This window comes from Myotis davidii, unplaced genomic scaffold (genome assembly GCF_000327345.1).
Source record: "Myotis davidii unplaced genomic scaffold, ASM32734v1 scaffold738, whole genome shotgun sequence".
In the NCBI taxonomy this organism is placed as follows: Eukaryota; Metazoa; Chordata; class Mammalia; order Chiroptera; family Vespertilionidae; genus Myotis; species Myotis davidii.
Window position 1 is genome coordinate 373,500 of NW_006289824.1, and position 27,325 is coordinate 400,824.

Here is a 27,325-nt window from a genome sequence, read left to right on the forward strand (position 1 = left end):
ATCTCATAGATTTTTGGTTTGTGGTTACTGTGTGCTTCATATATACAAGCTGTTCATAGCAGTTTATTTTAAGTTTATGATTGCCTCAACTTGAATGCATTCTAAAATCACTATCATTTTTACTCATCCCTAGCCCCTTAATAAAGAGCTAATATGCTAATGGTCGATACGCCATAATGGTAATGACCAGGTCATTAGCATATTAGCCGAGGCATTGCTCTGGAGATGGGGCAGAAGTGGGGAGGTGCCCTGAGGAGGCGGGACCATCCCGTGCCGGGGAGGGCAGGGGTGACAGCCCATAGTGTCCCCCTCACCAGTCCTTCGCCACCCACTGCTCATACTCTGAGTGCCGCGCGGTCCACCTGCCATGGGAAGGAGGATAGCGCAGCAGGTTGGAGGCTTTCACACTCTCTTCTGGCACCATGACCAGGCGGAGCTGCCACGTTACTCCGGAGATGGGGCGAAAGTGGGGAGGGACCCAGAGAAGGTAGGACCAGCCTGAGGCGACTCAAGGGACTGACGGCAGGGCTTGAAGTGGCCGGAGAAAGCCAGAGGGGTTGGGGGCTGGGCCAGGCATTCTGGAGCTCTGCGTGGACAGGTTCTGGTGTCAAGGCAGGCCTGCAGGTGGGTGGGCCGCACCACGTGATTTCGAATCGTGTGCTGGGCTCCTAGTATACTTATATTTTGTACTTTTTTTGTGCATGTGTTTGTGTGTATCCCTTAATTTATTGTTGTAATAACACATAATCTTCTTACTTTTGTCTTTCACCAGTTAACTGCCACGCATCCAAAATGGAAACCATCCCCACATGCCACGATATTTTGAATTGAATTGCATCTATAGATGCTTATGGCGTACAAAGGGTTGTGCTTGTACAAGCTTTGTAGTTGGATGATCCACAGCTTTTCCTAGATGTTTGCCTTTGTCAGTAAGATCCTTTTTTCTTTCCTGTACTTTCTTATTCGTATTTTTGATCTTTTCTTTCAAATTAAACAAGTCACTTAACATTTCTTGTAATTCTGAGTTAGTGGAGATGAACTCCTTTAGTTTTTCCTTGTCTGGGAAACTCTTTATTACTCCTTTGATTCTAAATGAAAGCTTTGCTGGGTAGAGCAGTCTTGTTTGTAGATCCTTGCTTTTCATCATTTTGAATATTTCATGCCATTCCCTTCTGGTCTGCAAAGTTTCTGTTGAAAAAACAGCTGATTGCCTAATAGAGCTCCCTTTACATAAGTGCTTAAGATTTTCTCTGTGTCTTTAACCTTTGAGATTTTAATTATGTGTCTTAGTGTGGGCCTCTTTGGGTTCATCTGTTTGGGGCTCTCTATACTTGTATATCTGTTTCCATTGTTAGGTTAGGGAAGATTTGGTTGTTATTTCTTCAAATAGTATTAAATCCCTTGTTCTTTCTCTTTTAGTACCTTTGATGCAAATGTTGTAACAACTGATGTTGTCCCAGAGGTCGCTTAAACTATCCTCCTTTTTTAAAATTCTTTTTTCTTTATGCTGTTCTAATTGGGTATTTTTAACTCCCTTGTCTTCCAGATGGCAGACTTGATCCTCTGCTTCATCTGATCTATTGTTAATTCCAGCTAATTTCATTTCAGTTATTGCATTCTTCATTTCTGACTCTTTTTGTTGTTGTTGTTTTCTATTCCATTTTTACCTTTCCTACCTCACTGTTAATGTTCTTACTGAGTTCATCTACTCTTCACCTACATTTATTGAGCATCCTTATAAAGTGTTTTGAACTCTGCATCTGATAGATTGCTTGTCTCCATTTCATTTAGTTCATTTTCTAGTTCTTTTAAGACATGTTTCTTTGAGTCTTCATTTTGGCTGACTCCCTGTGTTTGTTTCTATGTATTAGGTAGATCTGCTTCATCACCCAGTCTTTGAGTGTAGCCTAATGTAGCTGTCCTGTGGGACCCAGTGGTGCAGTCTCCCTGGTCCTCTGAGCCGATTGCTCCAGAGATGCCCCTTGTGTGTGTGTTGTGTGTACCTTCCTACTGCAGTTGAGCCTTGATTACTGTTTGTTTTCTTGTTTTAGCTTATTTTAATCCTCACCTGAGGATATGGTTTTATTGGTTTTTTTAGAGAGAGGAAAGGAGTGAGAGAAACATCGATGTGAGAAAGAAACATCAAGAGAAAAAAAGAGAAGCATCACTGTAAGAGTTAAACATCAATCAGTTGTCTTCAGTATAGGCCCTGAACCCACAACCTTTTGGTATATGGGATGACAGCGCTCCAACCAACTGAGCCACCAACCAGGGCTTGATTATTGTTTTCATGTCAGTGGGTAGGTTTGACCTTCAAGCTGACTGGGTCTGAGAGCTGGCTGTGACTATAGAGGACAAGCTGTTTTGCAAGGGCTGACTCCACAGATTAGGGGTCTCTTTGATGGGACTCTAATGCCAGCCACGTCTGCCCTTCGGGTTTGTCATTTATAAAGCTAGTTGGTGGGGCTCTGATACTGGCACCTGGTGTGTACTGTTCTGGAGCCTCTTGGGTGGGGCTATAGTGCAGGTCAGGCTCATCTGATTGTTCCTGGCTTGAGGTTATCTGGTAAGAGTTACAAAACATCTGTGGTTGGTTTCCACTTGTGCAGAGCTTGGAGGTTCCTGAGAGGGGCTATTTTACAAACCAAAGCTGGCAGCCATTGGTGTTGGGCTGGGAACCCCTTGGTGGGTGCCAGGATGTGGGTTGAGGCCATCTGCCACTTGTGCCATGTTTGAGGCTGCATTCCAAGCCAAGACTGGCCACTGCTTATGTCAGACCTGGGGCTACCTAATGGGAGTTACATTGCCAAGTTGAGATTGATCACTGATCATGCCTATCTTAGTGTAGAAAAACACACAAAGGCCAGATATTTACTGCTTTCTTTGGCTTTGTGGACCTTTGGGAGGTTTTAAGAAAGTCTGCAGACGAGCTGAGGCAGGCTGCTTGCATGGAGGATCCACTGGAAGAGGTTCAGCCAGACATGCTGGTAGGGTGAGATCTCAGGGAATCATCAGGGTGGGGCATAGAGTGTTAGCCAGGTTAATAGAGATCCCAGATTTAGCACCCACTTGGGCCAGAATGGCTGGGTAGGGGTAGCCCTCAACAAAAATAGTGGCACCTGCCAGCACTTCCAACCCTGGAGAGAGCTGTCTTGACCCCTGCCCATCCAGCCCTACTTAGTCAGTTCAGTTTCTCCCCATATGTCCCTGGCAGGTTTTGAGATGCTGCCTCTGCACAGAAGCCCAGAGTGAGTGAGTTTGTGAGTTTGTGCCCTTTAAGACCTGCAGCACCTAGTTCTCCAGCAGCCTTCCCTCTCACTCAGATGCAGTCCTTGATGGTTTTTACAGCCAGATGTTATCGAGACTCTGCTTCCTGACACTGGAATGCTGGTTTGGGGAGCTCAGGGTGGGACTGAGACCCCTTGCTCCTTAGGGGACACCTCTGCAGCTAAGATATGCCTCCTAATGCTTAATTGCCACAGCGTGAGTGTGGGATCTGCCTGTTTCATATCTCCACCTTGCCTACCAGGCTCTACATGGCTCCTTTATATCCTTAGTTATAGGGCTTCTGTTCAGCTGGATTTCAGGTGGTTCTCAGTGATGGTTGTTGTTTAATTTATTTGTGAATTTGATGTGGTTGTGGGAGGAGTTGAGCAGTGTTTGCCTACTTTGCCATCTATACTAAAAGTCTTTCCCATTTATTTTATAATTAGCAAAACTTTTCCTTCTAGTCTTCCCTTAGTTTTTTTTTTTTAAATAATCTTTAAATAAGTACTAAACTTTAAATTTAGCATTACCTACTGTAAATCACAGGCAGTTGTATTTTGCTTTTCAAAATAGATTAATCCCATCATGTTTATTCTCATTTCTCAAATATTTATTACTATACTAGGGGCCCAGTGCATGAATTCATGCATCTTGAAAGGAACTGTGGGCCGCGAGGCTGCAGTGGGCACCGGGGCAGGTCCCGGCCCATCCTCTGCACCCCGGCCCGGCCCCTTCCGCCACGGCCCCCAGTCTCTTGTCTGCTGGCATCCCCACTCCCGCCGCCACTACTCCCACCACAAGCTGATGGCAGGGAGCAATTAGAGCCGGCACCAGCAACATACAAGCAGGGCCAGTGCCCTCAGTGGGTGCCAGTGGCGGCTAACAGCCCTGATCGCCCCTCAAGAACAAGTGGAGGTGCAGAAGCGCTGAGGGACGATTGGGGCCAGCAGCCACCACTCACACCCATTGATGGTGCTGGCAGTGTGTGCGAGTGCTGGGTGGGACTGTGGTACATGGGAGCAAAGTATTTTCAGTAACCACTAGAGGCTCACGCCAATGACAGCAACTGGCGCCCTGCCTTGGTCTGGCACCCCCACTCACCTGCTCCCCCATGCGCGCCCTCTGGTGGTCAGTGCACGTCATAGTGACTGGTTGTTCCGCCCTTCAGTCTATTTGCATATTAGAGTATTATATATATAGACTAGAGGCTCAGTGCATGAAATTCATGCACGGGGTGGGAAGGTCCCTCAGCTAGGCCTGCACCCTCTTTAATCCAGGACCCCTCGGGGGTTGTCCAACTGCTTCTCGCAATCTGGGACCACTGGCTCCTAACCGCTCACCTGCCTGCCTGCCTGATCGTCCCTAACTACCTCTGCCTGCCTGCCTGATCGTCCCTAACCACCTCTCCCTCGCCCCCCACCCAGGACCCAGGATTCCCTCCTCTGGCCAGCCGCAGCCACCGGGGGCCATTAGCAGGTGGCTTTGCCCAGGCCACAGGTGCCTGGGACTGGGGTGCAGGCAGCTTGTCCCTCTCCTGGGCCACAGGTGCTGGCACAGCTGTTGGTGCCCTGAACTATGGTGCAGACAGCTTGTCCCTCTCCCGGACCACAGGTTCAGATGCAGCCACTGGCACCCGGGACCGTGGGGCAGGCGGCTTGTCCCTCTCCCAGGCTGCAGCCTGGCTGGTCCCCATTCCTCTCTCACAAGCTCATTTGTGCCTGCCTGGTCCCCATTCCTCTCTCCCCAGTATTGAGTGTCTGAGCCATTATGGCATGATGGTGTGAGGGTGTGACGTCCATTTGCATATTAGCTCTTTATTATATAGGATAATGGTACATTGGCTGTGGTATTTTTAACCCTAAGTGTGGATATAAAATGTTACTGAAATTAGTTTTTGAAGAGTTATTTTTTTTTAACTTTATTGCTTTTCAATTTGTCCTTATCGGGAGACAATTAATTATGTATCTCTGAAGTAACTGTGTATCTTTTTCCATTGAAGCACCAGTACTAACTTCACAACTTGCTATAAAAGCATGACAGAACCTGGCTGCAATTCAGACTAAACGATATATTATTTATGGTATTATCCATGTATCTAGTGACTTTTTAAGTGAAATAGTTTAACAGAACAACATCATAACTGTATATTTTGTAGTCTATTTATGACACTATGTATTCAGAATCTAATGTCTAGCTTTAAATAAACAAATGATTGAAAACAGCATATCTGACAAACCCATAAATTACCCCTAAGGAAATAAAAAAAGTATAAGTATTGCAAAAGATAATCTTTAAGTATTGCACAACTTAAAGTAAATTTTATTGAATAAATCTAAATCCTTGAGAAATTTCTAAATTTGTTCAGAAATTACTGTATTTGGTCCCTTTGGTTACTTTTTCTTATCAAGATTAACATTTAACATTTGTTGCATAATTTGATTTATCTTCCTAAAACTTTTCAGCAAAATTGAGGCTGAACCACTGACTCTTCAAATACTGAAAGCTCAAAATCTAAGACTCATTTTAATCTTGAAATTAATGAAAGCAACTTAAGTAGCCTTGCTTAGGCCAAAAAGTCTCCAGTAAAGCTGGGGATAATTATTGTACTCGAATAGGGGAAAAAATAATCAATGACTTAAAGTCTTGCCTTACTTATCTAATCAAAAATTGGTATAAATCAGCATGAATTACCTTCTTAAGTAACCAAACTCTTATATATTCTTAATGAAAAACTCAAATGGAAGTTAAAACAATGAAATATAATTAGGTCTTTAATATTTATAATTTTAGCCTTGTCAGCAATTCAAATTTCATGGATTTCTCAGTGAAATTCATGGGTTTGATTTTGAATTTCTGAAAAATCAATCTGTCTGCGTTTACCTTTTGTAGTTAAAAGTAAATATTTTTGAAGTCCAGGCTATTTGCTAGGCACTGTTCTTGGTACTGTGTTTGTGTTAGGAGAGAAAATTCAAACAGGATGAATAAGATAAGGTCCCTGACCTCCAAGAACTGTGGTAGCACCTTTGGAGATCTGGCAGATGTAAAAGTGAGTAAGATTGAGAGAGGAAAACAGAAGCACCCATGATGGAAGTGGTGGCTAAATAAATTATCAGTGACCCAAACAATCAGTTCTATGGCTTTAAACCCAGGAACTACTAATTGTAAACCAGTTAAGTTTATGCGCCTAACCTTTGATATAGTAGCATTGACAAAATCTCTTTCTGCCTTTAGTTCCAGTTAATAAATATCACTAGAAACAGTAAATTTTAATTTGTCTACAATATATATTTTTCACTATTTCAGATGCCCCTTCTCTGACTGCCAAAGTAGAAAAAAAAATCACAACTTTTAACAATTAAATTCACTATTCAGTGAGCCAATTAACAACAATGATTTTTAACATAGGATGCCTACTGTAATGTTATTTTTAAAAGCACCATATGTGTACAGGGGATTTCACATTCATAAATTCATTTAATCCTCACAAATCACAAGTGTAATGTCCATTTTACAAATTGCCTACTAAGAGTGATTAACTGATTTCAGAGAGTTAAAAAAAGAGAGAGAGATTTTGAATTTTGCTCTATTACAACAGTTTCTGTAATTTATTCATTGTACATGAAAGATTGGAACAGAAAATAAAAATTAGAAACAGCTGCATCAATAATTTTACAATTAATATCTGAAAATATAAAATTGGTAATCTTTATAATCTAGGAATAAATGGGAAAACATTTCATTGACAAGTAGAAAGAAAATATGCTAGCAGATTAAAAATTGTTATTATCAGTCATGAAATTAGTTTTGTAATTTATTTTCAAAAACTAGAATCTCTAGAATTTTTTCTTCAATCAACCAGCAGAGACATTCTAATTTTGAAAATTATCTTTAATTTTTAAGATCCCTTTTTTGACCCAGCAAGTGGTCAAGTTCCTTTGCCTCCTGCTAGGAGATTGCCAGGTGAAAATGTCAAATCCAACAGAACATCCCAGGATTATGATCAGCTTCCGTCCTCTTCAGGTGAGTTGGCTAATAATGGTAATAATACCTTCCGTTTATTCAGTGCTCTTTGGAGTACCTTACCTTTTTATTCAGTTCAGCGAGCACTGCCAGCCTAAGAAAGTATTTTTATTACCTTTGCAAGTTACTTATAAAGCTTGTATAATGAGAGGATTGCCTACAAAATTACTTCATGGAAAAGAAAAATCGCTGTTAACTGTTATCTTTGATTAGTCAGTAAAATGTGTTCTCTGATGCATATCTATTCATCCTCTAATTTTTGTTCTGTCTTACCAGATATCAGAAAAGGGAAAACCTCTATATACATTATAATGCAACATTCTCTCATTTCTCCATTAAAGGAAAAAATCCCTTTAGAATTAATACTAGCACCAAACTCTTAATATTTACAGCTTATTTACGGCTACCAGTCCGTGCTCCACTACCAGCCATTAAGTGGAAGGATATACTATTTTAGAAAATACAAGCCATACTCATAACCCATACTTTTTTTTTAACAATTTGGACAATATTTTTATCTCATAATTGTAAACATCATTTTTCTTACTAGATTTTTGTTCTTAAGCTCAAACCTCAGTTCACAGAAGGTTTATTATTAGTGATAGCCATATATTCTGTAACTTCTGAATCAAAATTAGTAATGGCTGATTTGAGAATTATCAAGCCAGTTCTTACATACTTGATAACATGCATGGGAGATGCTGAAATTCTCCTATAAGTCTTAATACCTGAATAAAACTCAGGAGAACATAGGAAATTTTATTAGCCTTTTCAAATTTTGGTCCATGCTCTTACTAGTTTACTTCTAGTCTTTCCAAGATTTTAGATATATGCATGGGGTAGCCAATGAAGCACTGTAATTCCAATTGAAAGGGTAGATTTTCAGATCAGTGAAAAGTCAAGAAGAAGGGTAGACAATACCAGGCAGCTTCTATGTAAATGAAGGAATCAAGTCCCATAAGGAAATGATGTAAAAAGTATAAGTTTGAGGAGAGTATCATGACTGATTTAGAATACCACCAACTCTGAATTAGAAGAAACATATACTCAAGTTATGGGGAGAGTTGTGGCCAAATGCTCTATTTTCACAGCTTCTTTACAGTTTGTTCCATAATATGTGGGTGTTGTGGAGCCCAGAGGAACATCATTCACCTGTATGATTTCAAATGGTAGGAATTCTGATTACCCTAGAAATTTTAAGGATACAACTTGAGTCACAAACCTTTTTGAAATGTCCCCAAATAGGCATTTACCAGAAGCCTGAACCAGCTTTTACCTGCATGATAAAATAGGCTTGGTTATTACTCTGAGAGCTTCCACTAGCTGTGACATCAAATATTTCAACCTACTCCCTGAACTCTTTACAAACAAGGTCAAACCTTAGAAAATAAGATACTTTTTCCAATAAGATACTTGCTCTCGTGTAGTTCACAGAGCTACCAAGATGTCCACTTGTTAATTTCACACCAGCAGAGGGACTGGGCTTGCCTCTGTCCTAGGTCTTTCTGTCAAAAACTTGAGACTGGCCCTAACTGGTTTGGCTCAGTGGATAGAGCATCGGCCTGTGGACTGAAGGGTCCCAGGTTCGATTCCGGTCAGGGGCATGTATGTACCTTGGTTGCGGGCACATCCCCAGTGGGAGATGTGCAGGAGGCAGCTGATTGATGTTTCTCTCCCATCAATGTTTCTAACTCTATCACTCTCCCTTCCTCTCAGTAAAAAATCAATAAAATATATTTAAAAAAAAAAAAACTTGAGGCTGGATACTATGTGCCTTTAGGATTCTAATATGTAATATGCTTTTATTAAGGCCTTTTTAAGATGACCGTTGAGGATTCTGATGTAATTGCTACACCTTATAAATTCAATTTCTCTGGTCTTTATGGTGATCTAAATGACTAGTAGTGACTTATTTATGTGTAAAATTTCTAGGTAAAGACACTTTCTAAAGAATTCGAAAATATAATTTCATTAAAAAGGATGTGTATATGTGTGTGTGTGTGTGTGTGTATGTATGTATCTATGTGTGTGTGTGTATCCTATCTAATAATAGACAAACATGGTAACTGACCGTACAGTGGAGCCTTGACTTACGAGTGTCCCGACTAACAAGTTTTTTGAGATACCAGCTGTCTCTTGGCCAATTTTTTGCATTGAGTTGACAGAGTAATTTGAATTAACGAGCTTCTTAATGAGCTTGGTCTTGGAATGAATTAAACTCGTAAGTCAAGGCCCCACTGTACCTTCTCTACACCTCCCATTGGCTAATCAGTGAGATATGCAAATTAACCACCAACAAAGATGGCAGTTAATTTGCATACATAGGCACGAAGCAGTGGAGCGAAGACTGAAGGCGGCTCCAGCCGGGGCAGCAAAGGCTTGAAGGCAGCTCCGGCCGGAGCGAAGGCCTGGGCCCCTGGTGCCAGAGGAAAACCAGTGCCGGCAGCCAGGGGCTCATATATATATATATATCTGCATATACAAAGAGCCTTCCAAATGTTAAAGACAGTTATAAAAATTGTGAGGAGAGGATGTATTTTAGATGTAACAATTGATATTTAATGATAGTTAATCAGAAGTAACTGGATTTAACCAGCTTGTTAAATTTATATATACCTGTATATGAGGCACCTATTTTTTGCTAATAACCTGCTTATTTCTTCACATGGATATATTATTCATGTGGGGTTCATGCCTATTACTACCTATATTTGAGTTTTCACAAATTTTACAGTTTTGCTTTTTTTGTTATAAGATAAAATTTGCTACAGTTTGAATACCGTTCTTGAAAAATCCAGGGAATCTATCTTGTGGTAGAACAACACAGTCATGCTGAGGAAATGCAGCATTAGCTCTGGAGATTTTTCATATTCTTAGCAGTTCAAGGCAACACTTGAAAATAATGCAATAATTTCAGCACATAACTTGTATTGAATCTATTCATAACTGCTAAAAGATCTTATTGCCAAATTTACAGACAAAATAAAGGTCTCATTATAAAGCAGTTAATTCCAATACTACATTTCCTTTGGTTGTTTAAAGGAAAAATAATTGAGTGTTGAATAAATTTTATATTAAGACCAAATATTCTATAGTTCTCTCCATTAAAATTTCAATTAGAAATCATGGCTTCACTTCACAAAGGGTTGGAGTTGTGTATTGTCATTAGTGATGTTTTAAGATAAATTAGTGAAGATTTTGTTTTATGTCTCAACAAGGATAATAAAACTGTTATAGTTTACACAGTTGGAATACCTGAAGTTTTCTTTTTTCCTTACAAATCTAATGCTCTTTAATAACCATTAAAAATGGTATGTTATAACCTTAATATCATAATTGTCTATTACAGTATATGGTATTGATGAGTTTCAGATTTCAATTATGCCGTAATCAGTTAAATTTATATTATTTTTGTCATTTAATCCTCAGATGCAGTTGAGAAATCAGTAGTTTGAGTCTTGATGTCCATCCCAAGTGTTGTCACTGAACTACAGAATAAGCTTTAGAGATTGTCTCAGATTGTTAAAATTTAAAATCATTTTAAAATTTGTTAAGTGCATACTATGGGCCAAATGTTATGCTAAATATTCTAAATATAGACATGTACAAAATAGAATAGAATTTAAAAGCAACAAGAAAAATAAGTCACCTGTAATCCTGTCATCAATAATGAACATTATTGCCATTTTAGAGTATTTCTTCCTAACTTTTTTTATGCACATGCTCACATAGTTGAAATCATACTTAATATGTCAATTCTATCTCAACTCCATTTAACATAGTATCATATGTATCTTACCACATAATTAAACTTTTAAAATGTCATTTTAAATTATGGTATGATAATCCATTATTTTATGTATTGTCAAACACTACTTAATATTTTAAAAGTCTACAGAAATTCTAACTTTATATGCAAGAAAACTAACACATTAAGTGCCTCTTCTTTTGTTTAAAATACAGAAACTTGGTGGTGTAATTATTGTTAAATAAGACAATATAAAAGAAATAGAAAGTAGGAAAATGTACTCATTGATTATGACATTTGCTTATTAAACACATCTTTCAAAATATGGACTAAAAAAAAACCCACAAAAACACCAAAGTTTAAATACTGAAAAAATAAATAAATAAGGACCTCTTGTGATGAAATAGTTGGTATTCACTCCTGTAGATGTTGACATACAACAGTGTCCCTCACCTATTTTTTTTTAATTGATTTCAGAGAGGAAGGGAGAGAGAGATAGAAACATCAATGATGAGAGAGAATCATGGATCAGCTGCCTCTTGCACACCCCCCACTGGGGATCGAGCCTGCAATCTGGGCATGTGCCCTTGACTGGAATCGAACCTGGAACCCTTCAGTCTGCAGGCCGACACTCTATCCACTGAGCCAAACTGGCTAGGGCCCTTTTCTTTTTTATCATAGTCCACTTAAAGGCCTTTTTAGTCCTTTTTTCTACTCCTCAATCCTGCCGCACTCTGCAATAATGAAAGTTTATTACCACAGATATACTAGATATACTGCATATTTTTATGTACTGTGGCTCTTCAGAGGGCCACAACCCAAAGGATCTATCATGGTCCCTCAGGGACCAATTTTTGCCCTGTAGGGATTGATAGTGCCCTCATTTAAAATGCATGATGCACAGTACTCATTCAAGGGATTCTTCTAATCGTGTTGTCATCAGGTTAATTCCCATGCTATCCATGACTTAATGACTCTCTGCTCTTTAATAGATTCAGAAAATGAAAATTAAATCAAGATTTACCCTTAAATTATTGCTCCTAAAATCTTTCTCCACACCAAATAGTTAACTCTGAACAACACAGGCAGCAAGGCTCTAACTAAAAGTGGACAATCACATGCAGGAAATGGCTTCAGTCAGTTTAATCTAAAAAATATATGTAAATTTTGCATTTTACTTATTGGTACACCTGTATTCATTTCAGTATTAAAAACTATTAACAATCTCACGTCCTTGAGTAAAACTGGTGCTCCAGGAAAATGTACTATTTATATCCACATATTCTTGCACTTATTTTGATGTTGCTATTGCTCATAGGAGTTAAAGGTACTCTGAGCATGGACAACAGCTCTAGAGGAAACACATGCCCTTTCAGTAACTGTTTGTAAGGATGATCTTCATTCAGGTACAGAAATTCCCATGGAGTTGGTAAAATTCCATTAGGCCATGTACTCCAAAACTACACTATCGTAACTCAGGGAACTGTGAGATAGCTTTATCTTCTGTGTCATGGCTTCCTTCTCCTACCCACACACTCTAAAGCGAATAAGGACCTGCTGTCTCCTACCATTAGACATTGTGAAAAAGAAAAAGTGGGTACAGTGGAGGCTGTTTATGAGCTTTGGGAAGAAATGTGTCAAAAGAGAGATTCATTTAAGTAATTTGTTCTAATCAGCATGGAAATGGTCTGCCTCTTTTTAAAAAAACAGCTTTCCCTATTCAGGTTGTAGGATATTTTGCTTAAGATCTTGCTTAAAAGCTTTCTACAGAAGTGTGCACTCACAAAAAATGGCATGTTTTTATCCTCTTCCACACCTCTGACATTCCTCTTAATAACAGTAATTGCTGTTTTCAGTGTAGCAGTGATCACTGTAAATGTGAACTCATCGTCCTTTTTTTTTAATCATCTCCTCAGCACATACACCGAACATTACATTAATTAATTCACATTATACCTGACTGGGAAGGGACAAGTAATAACTCTAAAAATGGAGACACAGGCGTAGATTTGGAGAATGAGAATTGTAAAAGTAAATTGCTTAAATCAGAGTTACTCAGTATCTTAGAGGCCATACTGAGATGCATCTAACCAAAACAGCCAAACAAAATAACTATGATATTCAAAATTGAATAAAATATTCAATGACAAGTAGAAATTCATAAATATGTAGTATATCTAGTATATCTTTGGTAATAAATAACAACAGGTGGTAAAAATTTGCAACAAAGATTCCATTTTTCCATTTGTAGGCTCTAATACATGACACAGTTCAACCTCTGGGCACTTGTAAGATTCTGAAGTTATCAGCACAGTCTGGGGGAAATAGATTTGAGTTAGGCCAATGAGGGCTGGGATCTAGTTTTGGATTTAAAAGGGAAATCCGCCGAAACCGCTTTGGCTCAGTGGATGGAGCGTCGGCCTGCGGACTGAGGGGTCCCGGGTTCGATTCTGGTCAAGGAACCCATGTGCCTGGGTTGCGGGCACATCCCCAGTGGGAGGTGTGCAGGAGACAGCTGATCGATGTTTCTCTCTCATCGATGTTTCTAACTCTCTATCTCTCTCCCTTCCTCTCTGTAAAAAAATCAATAAAATATATTTAAAAAATAAATAAAATAAAATAATAAAAGGGAAATCCATGTATTGAAAAAATATTTGCTTTAATAAGGTTTTATTTGTATTAAAATGTCTTCAAAATCTGTCAGGATTCGTTCCAGAACGGGTTTAAATCATTTTCTCTAGTTGATATTTCCAATATAGTTTGTGTGCAAAAATAAAATACCAATTCCAGAATGAGAGACCTTCACTACTCTAACTAGAGATTTGATTTAATTGTAGTATGTGCAAGTGTTTTTTCCTTGCTAACTTAGGTTTCCTAAATTATGCTTACTGCTTATTTTACAAGCAAAGAATAGTTTTCTCTTAAATAAAATTAGTCATTGGAATTTCATTGCATTTGGCCAGTATTCATTAGAGCAGCCTCGCAGAGTGGATAGGTTTCCTGGGGAGTTTTAATAGGTGCCATCTACCACGATCAAAGATACATATGTTTATTAAATCTAAAAGCTCTAAATCATAAGACTTCACTGCCAGTTACCCTATTTGATGCGACTCTGGCTGCCTTCCTGCACTACTTTAGCAGTACATACACATAGCTGTTCTTTCCACAGGTGTTTGACATTCGTGTGCCCTTCTTAGTATTTTGGACAGAAACACAATAACAATTGTAGAAAAAATCTTAGAAAATTATCAGCAGAGTACAAGGAATTTAGACTTGATTTATGTCTAGGTACTTTTCTCAGTTAAATCAGAACAGAGATTTCAATGTATAAATTCTATGGTAATTGATTAAAGGAAGGCTTGTTAGAATTTCTAATAGTTTTTTTGGAAATGATTAGAAGCAAAGTATAATTTATTGTTCATGTCTGCATAACATAATGGAAATACTTAATAGAAAAATAAATGGAACCTCAAAACACAGTAAACAATGCAATTTAGCAGACCATAAATATTTGAGATATTTAGTTACAGCAAGAAACAATACAGACTTAGCAAGAACCAAAAATTAATGTGTTCTTTTATATGAGCAGAATTTAATAAGCTTTACCTACCACTGTAATATTTTTTCAAACAAAGCATTATCTTATAAGAAAGAAAAAAATTAAAAACAAGACTATTATCCAGTTTGGTATGGAACCAAATATTTTCATCTTGGATGCTTTTATGTATGTTATATAGATACTAAGAGGTACACAAATTCATGTACCAGTGGGGGCCCTCGGCCTGGCCTGCAGGATCAGGCCGAAGCCAGCTCTCCAACATACCCCAAGGGATCCCAGGTTGCAAGAGGGCACACACGAGGCCGAGGGACCGCACGGGTGCATGATCGGGGCAGGGAAGGGATGCAGAAGGTTGACCAGCCAGGGAGGGACCACTGGAGGGCTCCAGGGCGTGCCCAGCCCATCTTTCTCAGTCCCGATCAACCGGACCCCAGCAGCAAAGCTACCTACCGGTCAAAGCTAACCTACCACTGGTGGTCAGTGCACATCATAGCAACTGGTCAACTGTTTGCCCCCTAGTGGTCAGTGCATGTCATAGCGAGCGGTTGAGCGGCTTTAGCATATCCTTAGCGTATTACACTTTGATTAGTTGAACGGATGACCGGACACTTAGCATATTAGGCTTTTATTATATAGGATTGCTAGAACTGTGAATGGGATGATTTTTTTGCAAGTTATCATCTCATATAAAAATATCATACTTAGAAAAATGTGAAATAAGGTATTAGATAATATTTTAGATTTTATTATTTAAAATTATTTCATTATTTAAATAATAAAATCATTATTTTATTATGTAAAATATCTACTTACAGTATCTCCTGAAGCATTGGGAAATGTGGCGAGGCAGCAGAGACTGGGAGGGGATATGATTGGGGCAGGCGGCAAGAGGCATAGGGGTCCTAGCCTCACCATCCTCGTTTACTTAACCGTGTTCTTGAATTTATCACTTGGCATTTGTGTATGCTCTAAAAAGAAAAAAGGTAAATAAACATTGATGTCTACATAGTGTTTTATGGCATAAATTTGACAGTTTTTATTGTAATATTTTTAAAATCCTAGGCATCTCAATTAAAGTACCAAATACAGATACATGGAAATCCATGAGAGAGCAAACAGCCCTCTCAAGTTGCCAGCCCATGCCCTGGTGATGTGTATGGGGTGGTGGCCTGTAATTTTCTTTTGTCTTACTAAAATTACTCTCCACTTGTAGGCACCAATGTCATTTGGTTTAACTGAGAGAAACTATTATCATCAGGGGACTGATCTGAAACCCAACTGGCCCTTGCTAATATTTTGTCTGGCTTTGCTTTTTCTCAAGCAAAACTTCCTATATTGGAATCTGGATAAAGTATTTGAGCAAAGTACTTCTGTTCAACCTATTAACTAGCAGTAGACTCAAGGCATCTACATTTTCTTTTTATTTCCACCCCTCCGCCTGGGATCAGTAAGGCATCACTTTATAGCATTATTAACTTGAAAAATCAGACAGGCAAAGACAGTACAAACATGTTTCTCAGAGCAGTGCTGCTGTGACATGGGTGGGATGGAGGGCCAGGTCAGGTGTTCTGCAAGGAATGTTTGTGAGCTTGTAACAGACTTTCATCTAGTAGACACTTCCTCCATCTAGTAAATAAGGATGTGCTATGTTGCCAGAGTAAAAGGCTGTCTTTTTCATGCCGGGTTTTTCCTTCTATATCTCTTACTTTGTAAAGCTTGAAGAATATGTGGAATTGGAAATAAATTTGTGTTAAACATAGGGACAATGTAACCTACCCTACAATCTATCCTATATAATAAGAGCCTAATATGCTAAGTGTCCAATTGTCTGGTCATCCGTTCAACCAATCAAAGCATAATATACTAATGATATGCTAAGGCCACTCAACCACTCGCTATGGCGTGCACTGACCACCAGGGGACAGACAGTTGACCAGTCGCTATGCCATACACTGACCACCAGAGGGCAGATGCTCTGACCAGTAGGTTAGCTTGCTGTTGGGGTCTGGCTGATCAGGACAGGCGAGATATGCCCTGGAGCCCTCCCGTGGTCTCTCCAGGGCTGGCCAACCTCTAGCGTCCCTCCCTGGCCCCGATCGTGCACCGGTGGGGTCCCTCAGCCTGGCCAGCACCCTCTAGTAATCTGGGACCCCTCAGGGGATGTCGGAGAGCCGGTTTCAGATCAATCCCGCAGTCCAGGCCAAGGGACCCCACTGGTGCACAAATTCGTGCACCGGCCCCCTCTAGTGTGTGTGTGTATGTATGTGTGTGTGTATGTATAAAAGCCTAAGCAACTAGCCGACCAGCTGGTAGCTGTGACACGCACTGACCACCATGTGGCAGACGCTCAATGCAGGAGTGGAAACCAAAGGCATGGAAATGTAGAATAGAGTGATGAATCTCAGAGGGAAGGGGCGGGGGGAGCCGACCAGCTGGTAGCTGTGACACGCACTGACCACCATGTGGCAGACGCTCAATGCAGGAGTGGAAACCAAAGGCATGGAAATGTAGAATAGAGTGATGAATCTCAGAGGGAAGGGGCGGGGGGAGGGCGGGAAGAGATTAACCAAAGATCTTATATGGATACTAGAGGCCCGGTGCATGGATTCGTGCACCAGTGGGGTCCCTCGGCCTGGCCTGTGGGGATCGAGCCAAAACCAGTTCTCTGACGTGCCCCCAAGGAGTCCCAGATTGCACAAGGGTGCAGGCCAGGCCAAGGGACTCCATCAGTGCACGAATCCATGCACTGAGCCTCTAGTAGTATATAAAAAGAAAAAAAAAGTTGTAGAGAAAATGAAAAACAGATTTTCATATAAAATGAGATCATACTAATGTTTATGTCTTTCCTTTTATCTCATTATCTAAATGATGCTTCTCTTTAAAATCTACACAGATGGTTCACAAGCACCAGCCAGACCTCCTAAACCACGACCCCGAAGGACTGCACCAGAAATCCACCACAGAAAACCCCACGGGCCCGAGGCAGCATTGGAAAATGTCGATGCAAAAATTGCAAAACTAATGGGAGAGGGTTATGCATTTGAAGAGGTGAAGAGAGCCTTAGAGATAGCGCAGAATAATGTTGAAGTGGCCCGTAGCATCCTCCGGGAATTTGCCTTCCCCCCTCCAGTCTCCCCACGTCTGAACCTATAGCAGCCAGGACTGTCACCATCCTCATGTCAAGCAATTGGTGCATATTCCAGGAGCATGGAAAGGAGAGACGTGCAGTGGAATTGGAGAAAGAAGGTGTCTCCTCTTCACGTGGCTTCTTGAAGGGCCTAGAAGGGCTGCTTCTCCGAAGACAGCTGCTTGCTCAGGATGGCCACAGCTGCGGCTTCTTTATTTTTGCTAGCCATACTTTTAAATCAGGGTTGAACTGACAAAAAAAAAATAATTTAAAGACGTTTACTTCCCGTGAACTTTGAATCTGTGAAATGCTTTTCCTTGTTTACAAGTTGTCGAAGTTGCAGTTTGTTTTTAGTTTTGTTTTTTTTATACTTGTACTGTGTTCTTGACGGACCCTTTGTTGAGCGGTCAGGTCTGCTGTAACAACATTTCCCACCAACTCCCTTGCTGTCCACACCAAACAAGTCACATATTCACTTCGGTTCCTCTCCTCAGATCTCATCCCCACCAACTGCATTGCTCCCATTTACAAGATGCTTTAAAGGTTCTGATTTTCAACATATCAAACTAATGCAAAAAAAAAAAAAGTGTGTGGCCTTCACTACTGAGTCTTCTTTTGGAAACCATTGTTGTGAGATGGGGAAAATCTGAATGTATAAAGCATTTTTTTTTGCCAGTGAACTGCCTTTTATAAAGTTTTCATATAACATAGAGGAGCTTCCCTTTTTAGTCTAAGTTTTGGGATCTCAATCTTCTTTATTCTCATCTTTCTCATCCCAAGGGTGTCACGACTGTAAAAACCTGAACTATTTGAAAGCAACTACCTGCAGAGGTGGAGGAAATACTCTCACACATGACAATGTGTATAGAACTTGTATAATGATGTCTCCTGATATGTATGCCTGAATCACTGCGAGGCATGCTCTCTCTCTAAAATACGCTCATGACTTTCAGGTAAAATTATGGTCATACCTCTCCCAAGTAGAGTCACGGTCATTTCTTATTAGAGTGATTACACTCTGGTACCTAACAGGTTTAGGATCCAGTTCATTTTGCAGTGTAAACATTAAATCTTTGATGCACTGTTAAGTGCTAATGCTACTGTGGCAAATTTTTTGTTTTATTTTGTATTTTGGGATTTTTTTTGCAAAATTCCTAGTAATTTTCTCTTTGCAATCAAATTACAATTCGTATTAAATTTGTAAATTCATTCATTGCTTCACAATGCTCCATCCAGTCAGGTGAAAGAAATGTATAGTTTTGCCTTTTTTTTTTTTTTTCAATATGGAGGTTGGTTCTTCAGAAACCGTGTTGATACTTTTAATAACGCTACAAATATTTATTGTGCATCTGTGATGCGATCAGCACTGTTTTTAAAGCACAAACTGTTGCAAGCTGATTTCAGTTTGATTCTTTATCTGCGCTTTTGATGGTAAAAGTCTCTCTAATGGACAAAGCCTAGAAGGTTTCCATCAAAGCTTCAGAATTTTCAGGCAATCTGCTTTTTTTTTCTTTCCTAATGACAAGTTAGTGGAGAAATGAGACAAAACCAAGTCTGTGTAAAGTATCTGAACCACAGAAGGTGTTCTAAATACAGACTAATTGCAGGATTGTGCATGCTTCTCCCACTCCGTAACTTGACACACAGTGCGAGGTAAAAAGATGCATCAGATGGTGAGCCGCCGCTCTTCAGGACGTGAAAGGACACAACCAAACATCTAGCAGGTCCCATGGAAAGTAATGCTGTTTAAGACGTGTAGTGACCTGGAGGGGAACTGATGCTGCCCTCCTTGCAAAGTGACACCTGCCCTCACCTGACGGTTTCACTGTCCTGATGTGAGGTCCTTGAGGAGTCACACGCCTTGGATAGTTTGTGCTTGTGTTTTAATTTCTTCAGGTGATTCTGAGCCAATTGATGTCCCTGGAAGGGGATTTTTAATTTGCCTTAGATATTCTTCCTGTGAGTTTGGTATATGACTGCAGTTTTCTTACACTTTTAAAAATTATATTGGCTAATTCTCCATTGCTTTATGAACTCCATGTTATGTCATCGTGGTTTTTCAGTTATTTCATCAGTTTTGGATGTCACATGGGACTAGCACTGTATTTGGGGCTTTATGACTTGCTGATCATAGGTATAGTCTGCAATCTAAAAGTTGCCACTTTATTGTAATAACATTGTTATGACAGTCTTCATAGATTAGGGAATGATACAAAATACAAATGTTAGAAAACAGTACATTCTCAAATAATTTCTGAATAATGTGAACATTTCAAGTGAGAATTAGAAAAAAAAAAGAAGAGACTTATGGAAATATAGTAAATTAGACGAAATTTTTTTAAAAAACCTATTTTACTAACTTCCACCAAAATCTCTACAGCTTGTACTCAATAGCAACCATTGGTTTGTCATTAAAAAGAATGAATCAAAAACTTGTACAGAATGGAATGAAAAGACAAAACTTTCTATCAAAAACTGTCATGAAAAGCCCATTGCTACCTATTACTTATGACTTATCAAACTCCAAGAAAAATTTTTGAGGAAAGAATTAAACCCAAATATTTTTAATTATAAAAAGTGATTGACCATTAATGGTTGATAATGGTCCCAACTTGGTTTTACTGTGATCCAAAAAGTTAGGCATTCCTCACATTTCTCCAAGACTTGGTAGTATGATTAATTTTTTAGCTGGTATGCTATAATATCCCTAATATTTAAAAGGAAGCATGGACAGCATTAACCTGCTCTCCCTCATCCCCCAACATGTTCTAGGGGTAAAAGTATTTATCCTCAATGGTAGTCAGTATATTAATTTCCAAAAGTTTATTTCCCCATAATGTCTGTCATACCCTGGCCAGATTTTCTGAAATTGAATCAGAGCAGTGCTTCTTTCCACAAAGATGACCTTGGCCACATTGCAAATAGTCTTAATATAGACTCCCAGTTGCAACTTCAAAGGGCCAATTTTTAAACATTTCACACACAAGAACACAATTTCTTCATAATGTGAATTTCCTTTGTAGTTTCAAAAGTATTTCCTACAGTTTGGACATTATGATTCCGCCCCAATTTTCAACTGAAAGCTTTAATTTGCACTGAATTATAATTCTGTTTAAAGTTCTAATTATTTCTCTTAAGCTGACAGATTTGGATGCAAATTATGGCATGTTTTCAACAATACAGGTACTACCTGTTAACCTGGAATTTTAGTGCTTCTAGGAAAAGTTTCCAGAAAAAGCAATAGACTGAAGGGTTTCCTTCCCAATTACTATTTTATTTTTTAAATGCCTTTTTAAAAAATTTAATGTGGCAAAATAATTATGTGTTCAATTAATTTATATTTTATTCATCCTTTTTCAATTCTGGTTATTGTGTAAACTCAAGTACTTTATCTGTTCTTTCAAGGTATTTTATAAAATTAATGTTAACTAAATGCAGAATCGGTATATTCTTTTCAAATGGACACACACATTTCTTTCAGAGCATTTCTGTGTTGTAATTTGTCTTCTTCGTGTTAAGCAAAAGACATTTAAGAGCTGATTGGACAAAGTAATGCAAAGTACCCATTCCATATCATTATTTTAAGATATTTAAGATATTTAGTTCCATGTCTCAGAACTGAAAGTCAAAGTTATATTAAGTTCCCAAGTAAGAAATACATATCTGGGAAAGACTGAAGGATGACATACCAAATAATCTAATAAAAGACAAATAGGGTAATTAACCATACCTCCAACATGCTTCCCATTGGCTAATCAGGGTGTTATGCAAATTAACTGCCGACCAAGATGGCGGCCGGCAGCCAGACAGCTGAAGCGAATATGAGGCTTGGTTGCTCCAGTGATGGAGGAAGCCAAGGTTTCCCACCTGCCGCTGCCAGCCTCTGAGCTGCACTCTAAGAAACAATGTTGCAATTATAGAATTGGGAGCTTCGTCGCCCGCCAGCCTGAAAACAGCCCTCAGCCCCTCACCCAGAATGGCCAAGCACCCCTGTGGGGACCCCCACCCTGAAGGGGGTGTAACCAGCTGCAAACAGCCATCATCTCCTCATCCAGGCTAGTCAGGCACCCAAGCAGGACCCCCACCCTGATCCGGGACACACTTCAGGGCAAACCAACCGGCCCCCACCCGTGTACCAAGCCTCTAGTAAAAGGGTAATATGCAAACTGACCCTAACAGCAGAAAGACTGGGAATGACTGGTCACTATGACACACACTGACCACCAGGGGGCAGACGCTAAATGCAGGAGCTGCCCTCTGGTGGTCAGGGCATTCTCACATGGGGGAGCTCTGCTCAGCCACAAGCCAGGCTGATGGCTGCCAGCACAGTGTTGATGGTGGGAGCCTCTCCTGCCTCCTCAGCAGCACTAAGGATGTCCGACTGCAGTTTAGGCCTGCTCCCCGCTGGCAAGTGGACATTCCCTGAGGGCTGCCGGGCTGCCAGAGGGATGTCTGATTGCTATCTTAGGCCCAATCACCCGGGGAGCAGGCCTAAGCCAGCAGGTGGTCATCCCCTGAGGGGTCCCAGACTGCGAGAGGGCACAGGCCAGGCTGAGGACCCTCCCCGCCGAGTGCACAAATTTTTGTGCACCGGGCCTCTAGTATAATTGATAATTCCTAATCAACAATAACATCTGTTCTCTAAATTCTTGTTTGTTTTTTAATCACTTGTTCCTGGACAGTATATTGTGAGGAGAAAACAATGGGGATAAAGAACCTTAGCAGAATGTTGTGAATGTAATTGGTACATGCAAAATCCCATGCATAGTAGTATTAATTATACCCTCAAAGCACATAGAATTAAATGGGAGCTATACATTAGCAAGTAATCCTATGTAATAAAAGCCTAATATGCTAAGTGTCTGGTCAGCCAGTCTGCCGTTCAACCATTCAAAGCATAATATGCTAGTGATATGCTAAGGCTGCTCAACCACGTGCTATGACGTCCTCTGACTACCATAGGGCAGATGCTCTGACCAGTAGGTTAGCTTGCTGCTGGGGTACAGCCAATCAGGACTGAGTGAGATGGGCCAGACATGCCCTGGAGCCCTCCTTCAGTCCCTCCCCAGCTGCCCAACCTCCTATGTCCCTTCCTAGCCCTGATCATTCACAGGTGGGGTCCCTCGACCTGGCCTGTGCTCTCTTGCAATCCTGGACCCCCTCAGGGGATGTCAGAGAGCTGGTTTTGGCCCAATCCTGCAGGCCAGGCTGAGGGACCCTACTGGGGCACGAATTCGTGCACTGGGCCTCTAGTTCCAATATAATAAATACCATACATAATTTATCACATTGTAATGGAATTCTGAGCTTACCATAAGTGCTTAAGAACTTTTACCGAGCCTTTACTATATATATGGAACTTAGTATTAAGACATTTAATCCTTTCAATTACCATCATGCCTCATCTAGGACAGGGATGAAAGATGGTCAGTTAATATATGACAAATGAAGCAAAAATATACAATGGGATAAAGACAATCTCTTCTCTAAATGGTGTTGGGAAATCAGACAGATACATGCAAACAAATGAAACTAGACTACTTTGTTTATAAAAATAAACAAAGTTGATTAAAGACTTAAATGTAAGACCTGAAACCATAAAACTCCTAGAAGTAAACATAGGCAATAGGGTTTGACATTGGTCTTAGCAATATTCTTTTAGTTATGTCTCCTGGGGCAAAGACAATAAACAAATGGGACTGCATCAAACTAAAAACTTTTTCACAGTGAAAGAAACCTTTATCAAAACAAAAAGGCAATTGACTGAATGTGAAAAAATATTTGCAATGATATATCTGCTAAATGGTTAATATCTAAAATAGATAAAGAACTCATATAACTCAACTCCAAAAAACAATCTGATTACAAAATGGCTGAAGTAGCTAAACAGAAATTTTTCCAAGGAGGACGTACAGATGGCCAACAGACACTTGAAAAGATATTCAATATCACTAATCATCAGGGGTGTAGCAATCAAAACCACAATGAGCTATCATATCACCTCACACCTGTCAGAATCCTATATAATAAAGGCCTAATATGCAAATTGCCCCCTCAACCGAGAGTTCAACCAGGAGTTTGACTGCTCACCATGATGTGTGCTAACCACCAGGGGGTGGTGCAGAACATGGCGGGCATCAGCGATGCAGCGCTGGCAGCAGGCAGCAGTGGAGCAGGTGAGCAGATGGTGCAAGGCCAAGGCGGGTGTGAGTGGGGCCTGATCACCCCGCAGATGGTGACCAGTGGCGGTGGGGGGCGTGGACAGGGCTGCTGCCTAGCTCTCAGGCACTGAGGGAGCCAGGTGGGGGCTCAATGACTCAAACGGAGGGGAGTGCATGGGGGCTTGGGGGCCCAGGTGATGCCCAGGGCCCAGAGGTGAGCCTGCCCATCCACACCAGACGCTTGTGCTTCAATCACCAGCCAGGCCTAGGGACCGCACCCATGCACAAAGTTCATGCACTGGGCCTATAGTAGTTATTATAAAAAAGAAAACAAAGAATAGTGTTGGCAAATATGTGGTGTAAAAGGAACCCTTTTGCACTGCTGGTGGGATTATTAAACTGGCACCATAAAAAACAGTATGGAGATTCTTCAAAAAATTAAAAGTAGAACTATCATGTGATCCAGCAATTCTAATTCAGGGTATTTACTTGATAAAACTAAAAACACTAATTTGAAAAGATAAATGAACCTATGTTCATTGCAGAATTATTTACAATAGCCCAGATATGGAAACAACCTAGGTTTCCATCAATAGACAAATATACAAAGAGGAGGTGTTACATACTGGTATATACAATGAAATATTTCTCAACCATAAGAAAAAATGGAATCCTGTCATTTGCTACAACATAAATGGACCTATAGAGTATTATGCTAAGTGAAATAAGTCAGACAGAGAAATAAAAATACCATATAAATTCACTTATATGCTGAGTCTAAAAAACAAAATAAATGAACAAACTCACAGATACAGAGAACAAACTGATGGTTGCCAGAGGGGAGAAGAGTAGGGTAATGAGTAAAAATAAATACATACATACATACATACATACATACAAACTGCCAGCCATGTGGATGTAAAGTCAAGCATGGGAAATACAGACAATAATCCTATACAATAAAAGTGTAGTATGCAAATTGTCCCCTCGACACAAGTTCTTCCAGGAGTTCGACCAGGGGTCAGGCCAGCTGGGGAAAGGCGGGGAGGCCCTGGCCGGCAGTGCTGGCAGGTGGCCGGGGGAAGGGAGGGAGGCTCTAGTGCTGGCAGGCGGCCAGGGGAAGGGGGGGAGGCCCTGCTAGCAGCAGCAATGGCAGTAGGCAGGGGCAGGTGGCTGGGAAAAGGAGGGAATGCCTGGTTGGCAGCTGGCAGCCCTCGTGACCCTACCAGTGCATGAATTTTGTGCACTGGGCCTCTAGTATTTTAATAACCATGTATGTATGGTGCCACATGGGTTCTATATTTACTGTGGAAATTACATTGTAATGTACATAAATGTCTAATCACTATGCTGTCCATCTAAAACTAATATAATACTGTATGCCAAGTTTAATTAAAAATGAAAATTACCCTGGCTGGCATGGCTCCTTGACTGGGCATCTACCTATAGACCAGAGGTCATAGTTTGATTTCTGGTCAGGGCATATGCTTGGGTTGGATGCTTGATCCCCAGTGGGAAGTGGGAAGGAGGCAGCCAATCAATGATTCTCTCTCATCATTGATTTCTCTATCTCTCTCTCCCTCTCCCTTCCTCTCTGAAATAAATAAAAACATATTTAAAAAAATAATAACAATTTAAAAATAATCAGCAAGTTTTCCCCATAGTGGTAATTGAAAATTTTTATTGGATCAATAAAATATTAACTTAAAAAACAACAACACACAAACTAAGACTGCAAACTCTGAAACTTGATTGGCTAGGATCAATTCCAGCCTCTGCCATTTCCAAGCTGTGTGACCTTAGGAAAGTATCCTAACCTCTCTGTGCTTTAGTTGTCTCATCTGTAACCATGTACCCTACTCAGGGGCCTTAAGTCACATTGCATCTCTCAGAATCCCCAAAGTAGACAGCAAAGAAAAGCATGTCTGATTTTTCCTATTACGTCAATAGCAAGGGTTAGACTACAGTGAAACAAAATTGTTTGGTTAAAATGAGAAACATTGAAACTTTGAAGGATAATTAGCTATGAATTCTGCCAAAAAATTTTCAGAGTTGAGTTTTTAACATTAAACATTTCCTACATGATGCACTGTCCCTGTGCTTGGTACTTGAAACCCCATGTGACAAAGGTAGAGATTAGAGATGATGAGCTGGGTAGACCATGAAAGGCCAGTGTGGATTCCTTGAAAGCTGTTTTTCTCTTCATTGACTACTATCTAGACCAAATATTTGCAAGTCCTTTATTTTATTAACTAGTGGCCTGGTGCACAGATTCATGCACATTGAAAGGAAATTAATTAGAAGAAAGATTTGTGTGGTAATTAGGTTATTGCAAAAAATTACATGTCAAAATAGTATATATAATACAGTATTATAAAATTAAAATTCAAAGTATTTTAATATCTCTATTCACCCTTTTTCTATAATAGAAGTGTCAGCTACAAATTTAACTTAACGTCACATGCTCTTCAAACTTGAGAGAAAGCAACATATAACTGACCATGTCCGAAAACACGTTCAGGTAGGAATATTCCTACTCTGTCTAGAGTCTGTCCTTGTGATTTATTAATAGTCATCACAAATGCTGGCATCATTGGAAACTGTCTTCGAATTATTTTAAACTAAAGGCCCAGTGCACGAAATTCGTGCAGGGGGATGGGGGGGGGTCCCTCAGTTCCGCCTGCACCCTATCGCAATCTGGGACTGCTGGCTCCTAACCGCTCACCTGCCTGCTTGCCTCATCGCCCCTAATCACTTGCCTGTCTGCATGATCACCCCTAACCACCTCTGCCTGCCTGCCGAATGCCCCTAACCACTCTGCCTGCCTGCTTACCCCTACTGCTTGCCTGCTGCCTGATCACCCCTAACCATTCTGCCCGGCTACCTGATTGTCCCTAACTGCCTCCGCCTTGGCCCCGTGGCTTCGTCCAGAAGAACGTCCAGAATGACATCCAGAAGGTCGTTCGGCTGTCTGGTCTAATTAGCATATTACAGTTTTATTATTATAGATGGGAGGCCTGTGTCAGACAGGGACAAATAAATTCTTGGAATCAGAACAACCTCCCCTTCCGTATGACCAGAATGATATTAACTAAGACTTTTACTTCTGCATGTAAAAGGTGCGGTAAGTTTTGGTCTTCAGATACATTCTGGCTTTGTTGGCAATTGGTGCTAGTGAGAGCTTTATATGTATTGCACATGCGCGAGTCAATGTTTATTTTTAAATTGCCAGTGCATGCGTCATATGTACTGGCCGGTCAGTAGGTTAGACCTTCAGACGGCAGTATGGTCAGTCACTCAGCCTTTTATATAGATAGATGAAAGGCTTTTTTGTGTTTAAAATCTAGTTTAGACATGGAAAATAATGTTGTCTCTGGGTATAGAGAATAGTGGCATAATGTGTGGGTTCCTTTAATTCCCTCATACCAAATGTAGCAGGTTGT

At 40.2% G+C, this 27,325-nt stretch overlaps 1 protein-coding gene across 1 annotated transcript in view; it reads left to right on the plus strand.

Annotated features, from left to right (window-relative positions):
• The window catches only part of CBLB (Cbl proto-oncogene B, E3 ubiquitin protein ligase), a 226,773-nt gene extending 205,615 nt beyond the window's left edge, over window positions 1-21,158 (plus strand). The window contains exons 17-18 of the mRNA XM_006762650.2: window positions 7,168-7,287; window positions 17,488-21,158. Coding sequence (XP_006762713.1) covers window positions 7,168-7,287; window positions 17,488-17,747 — 380 coding nt within the window. The 3' untranslated portion in view covers window positions 17,748-21,158. The remainder of the gene's footprint in view (window positions 1-7,167; window positions 7,288-17,487) is intronic.
• The last annotated feature ends 6,167 nt before the right edge of the window (window positions 21,159-27,325 follow it).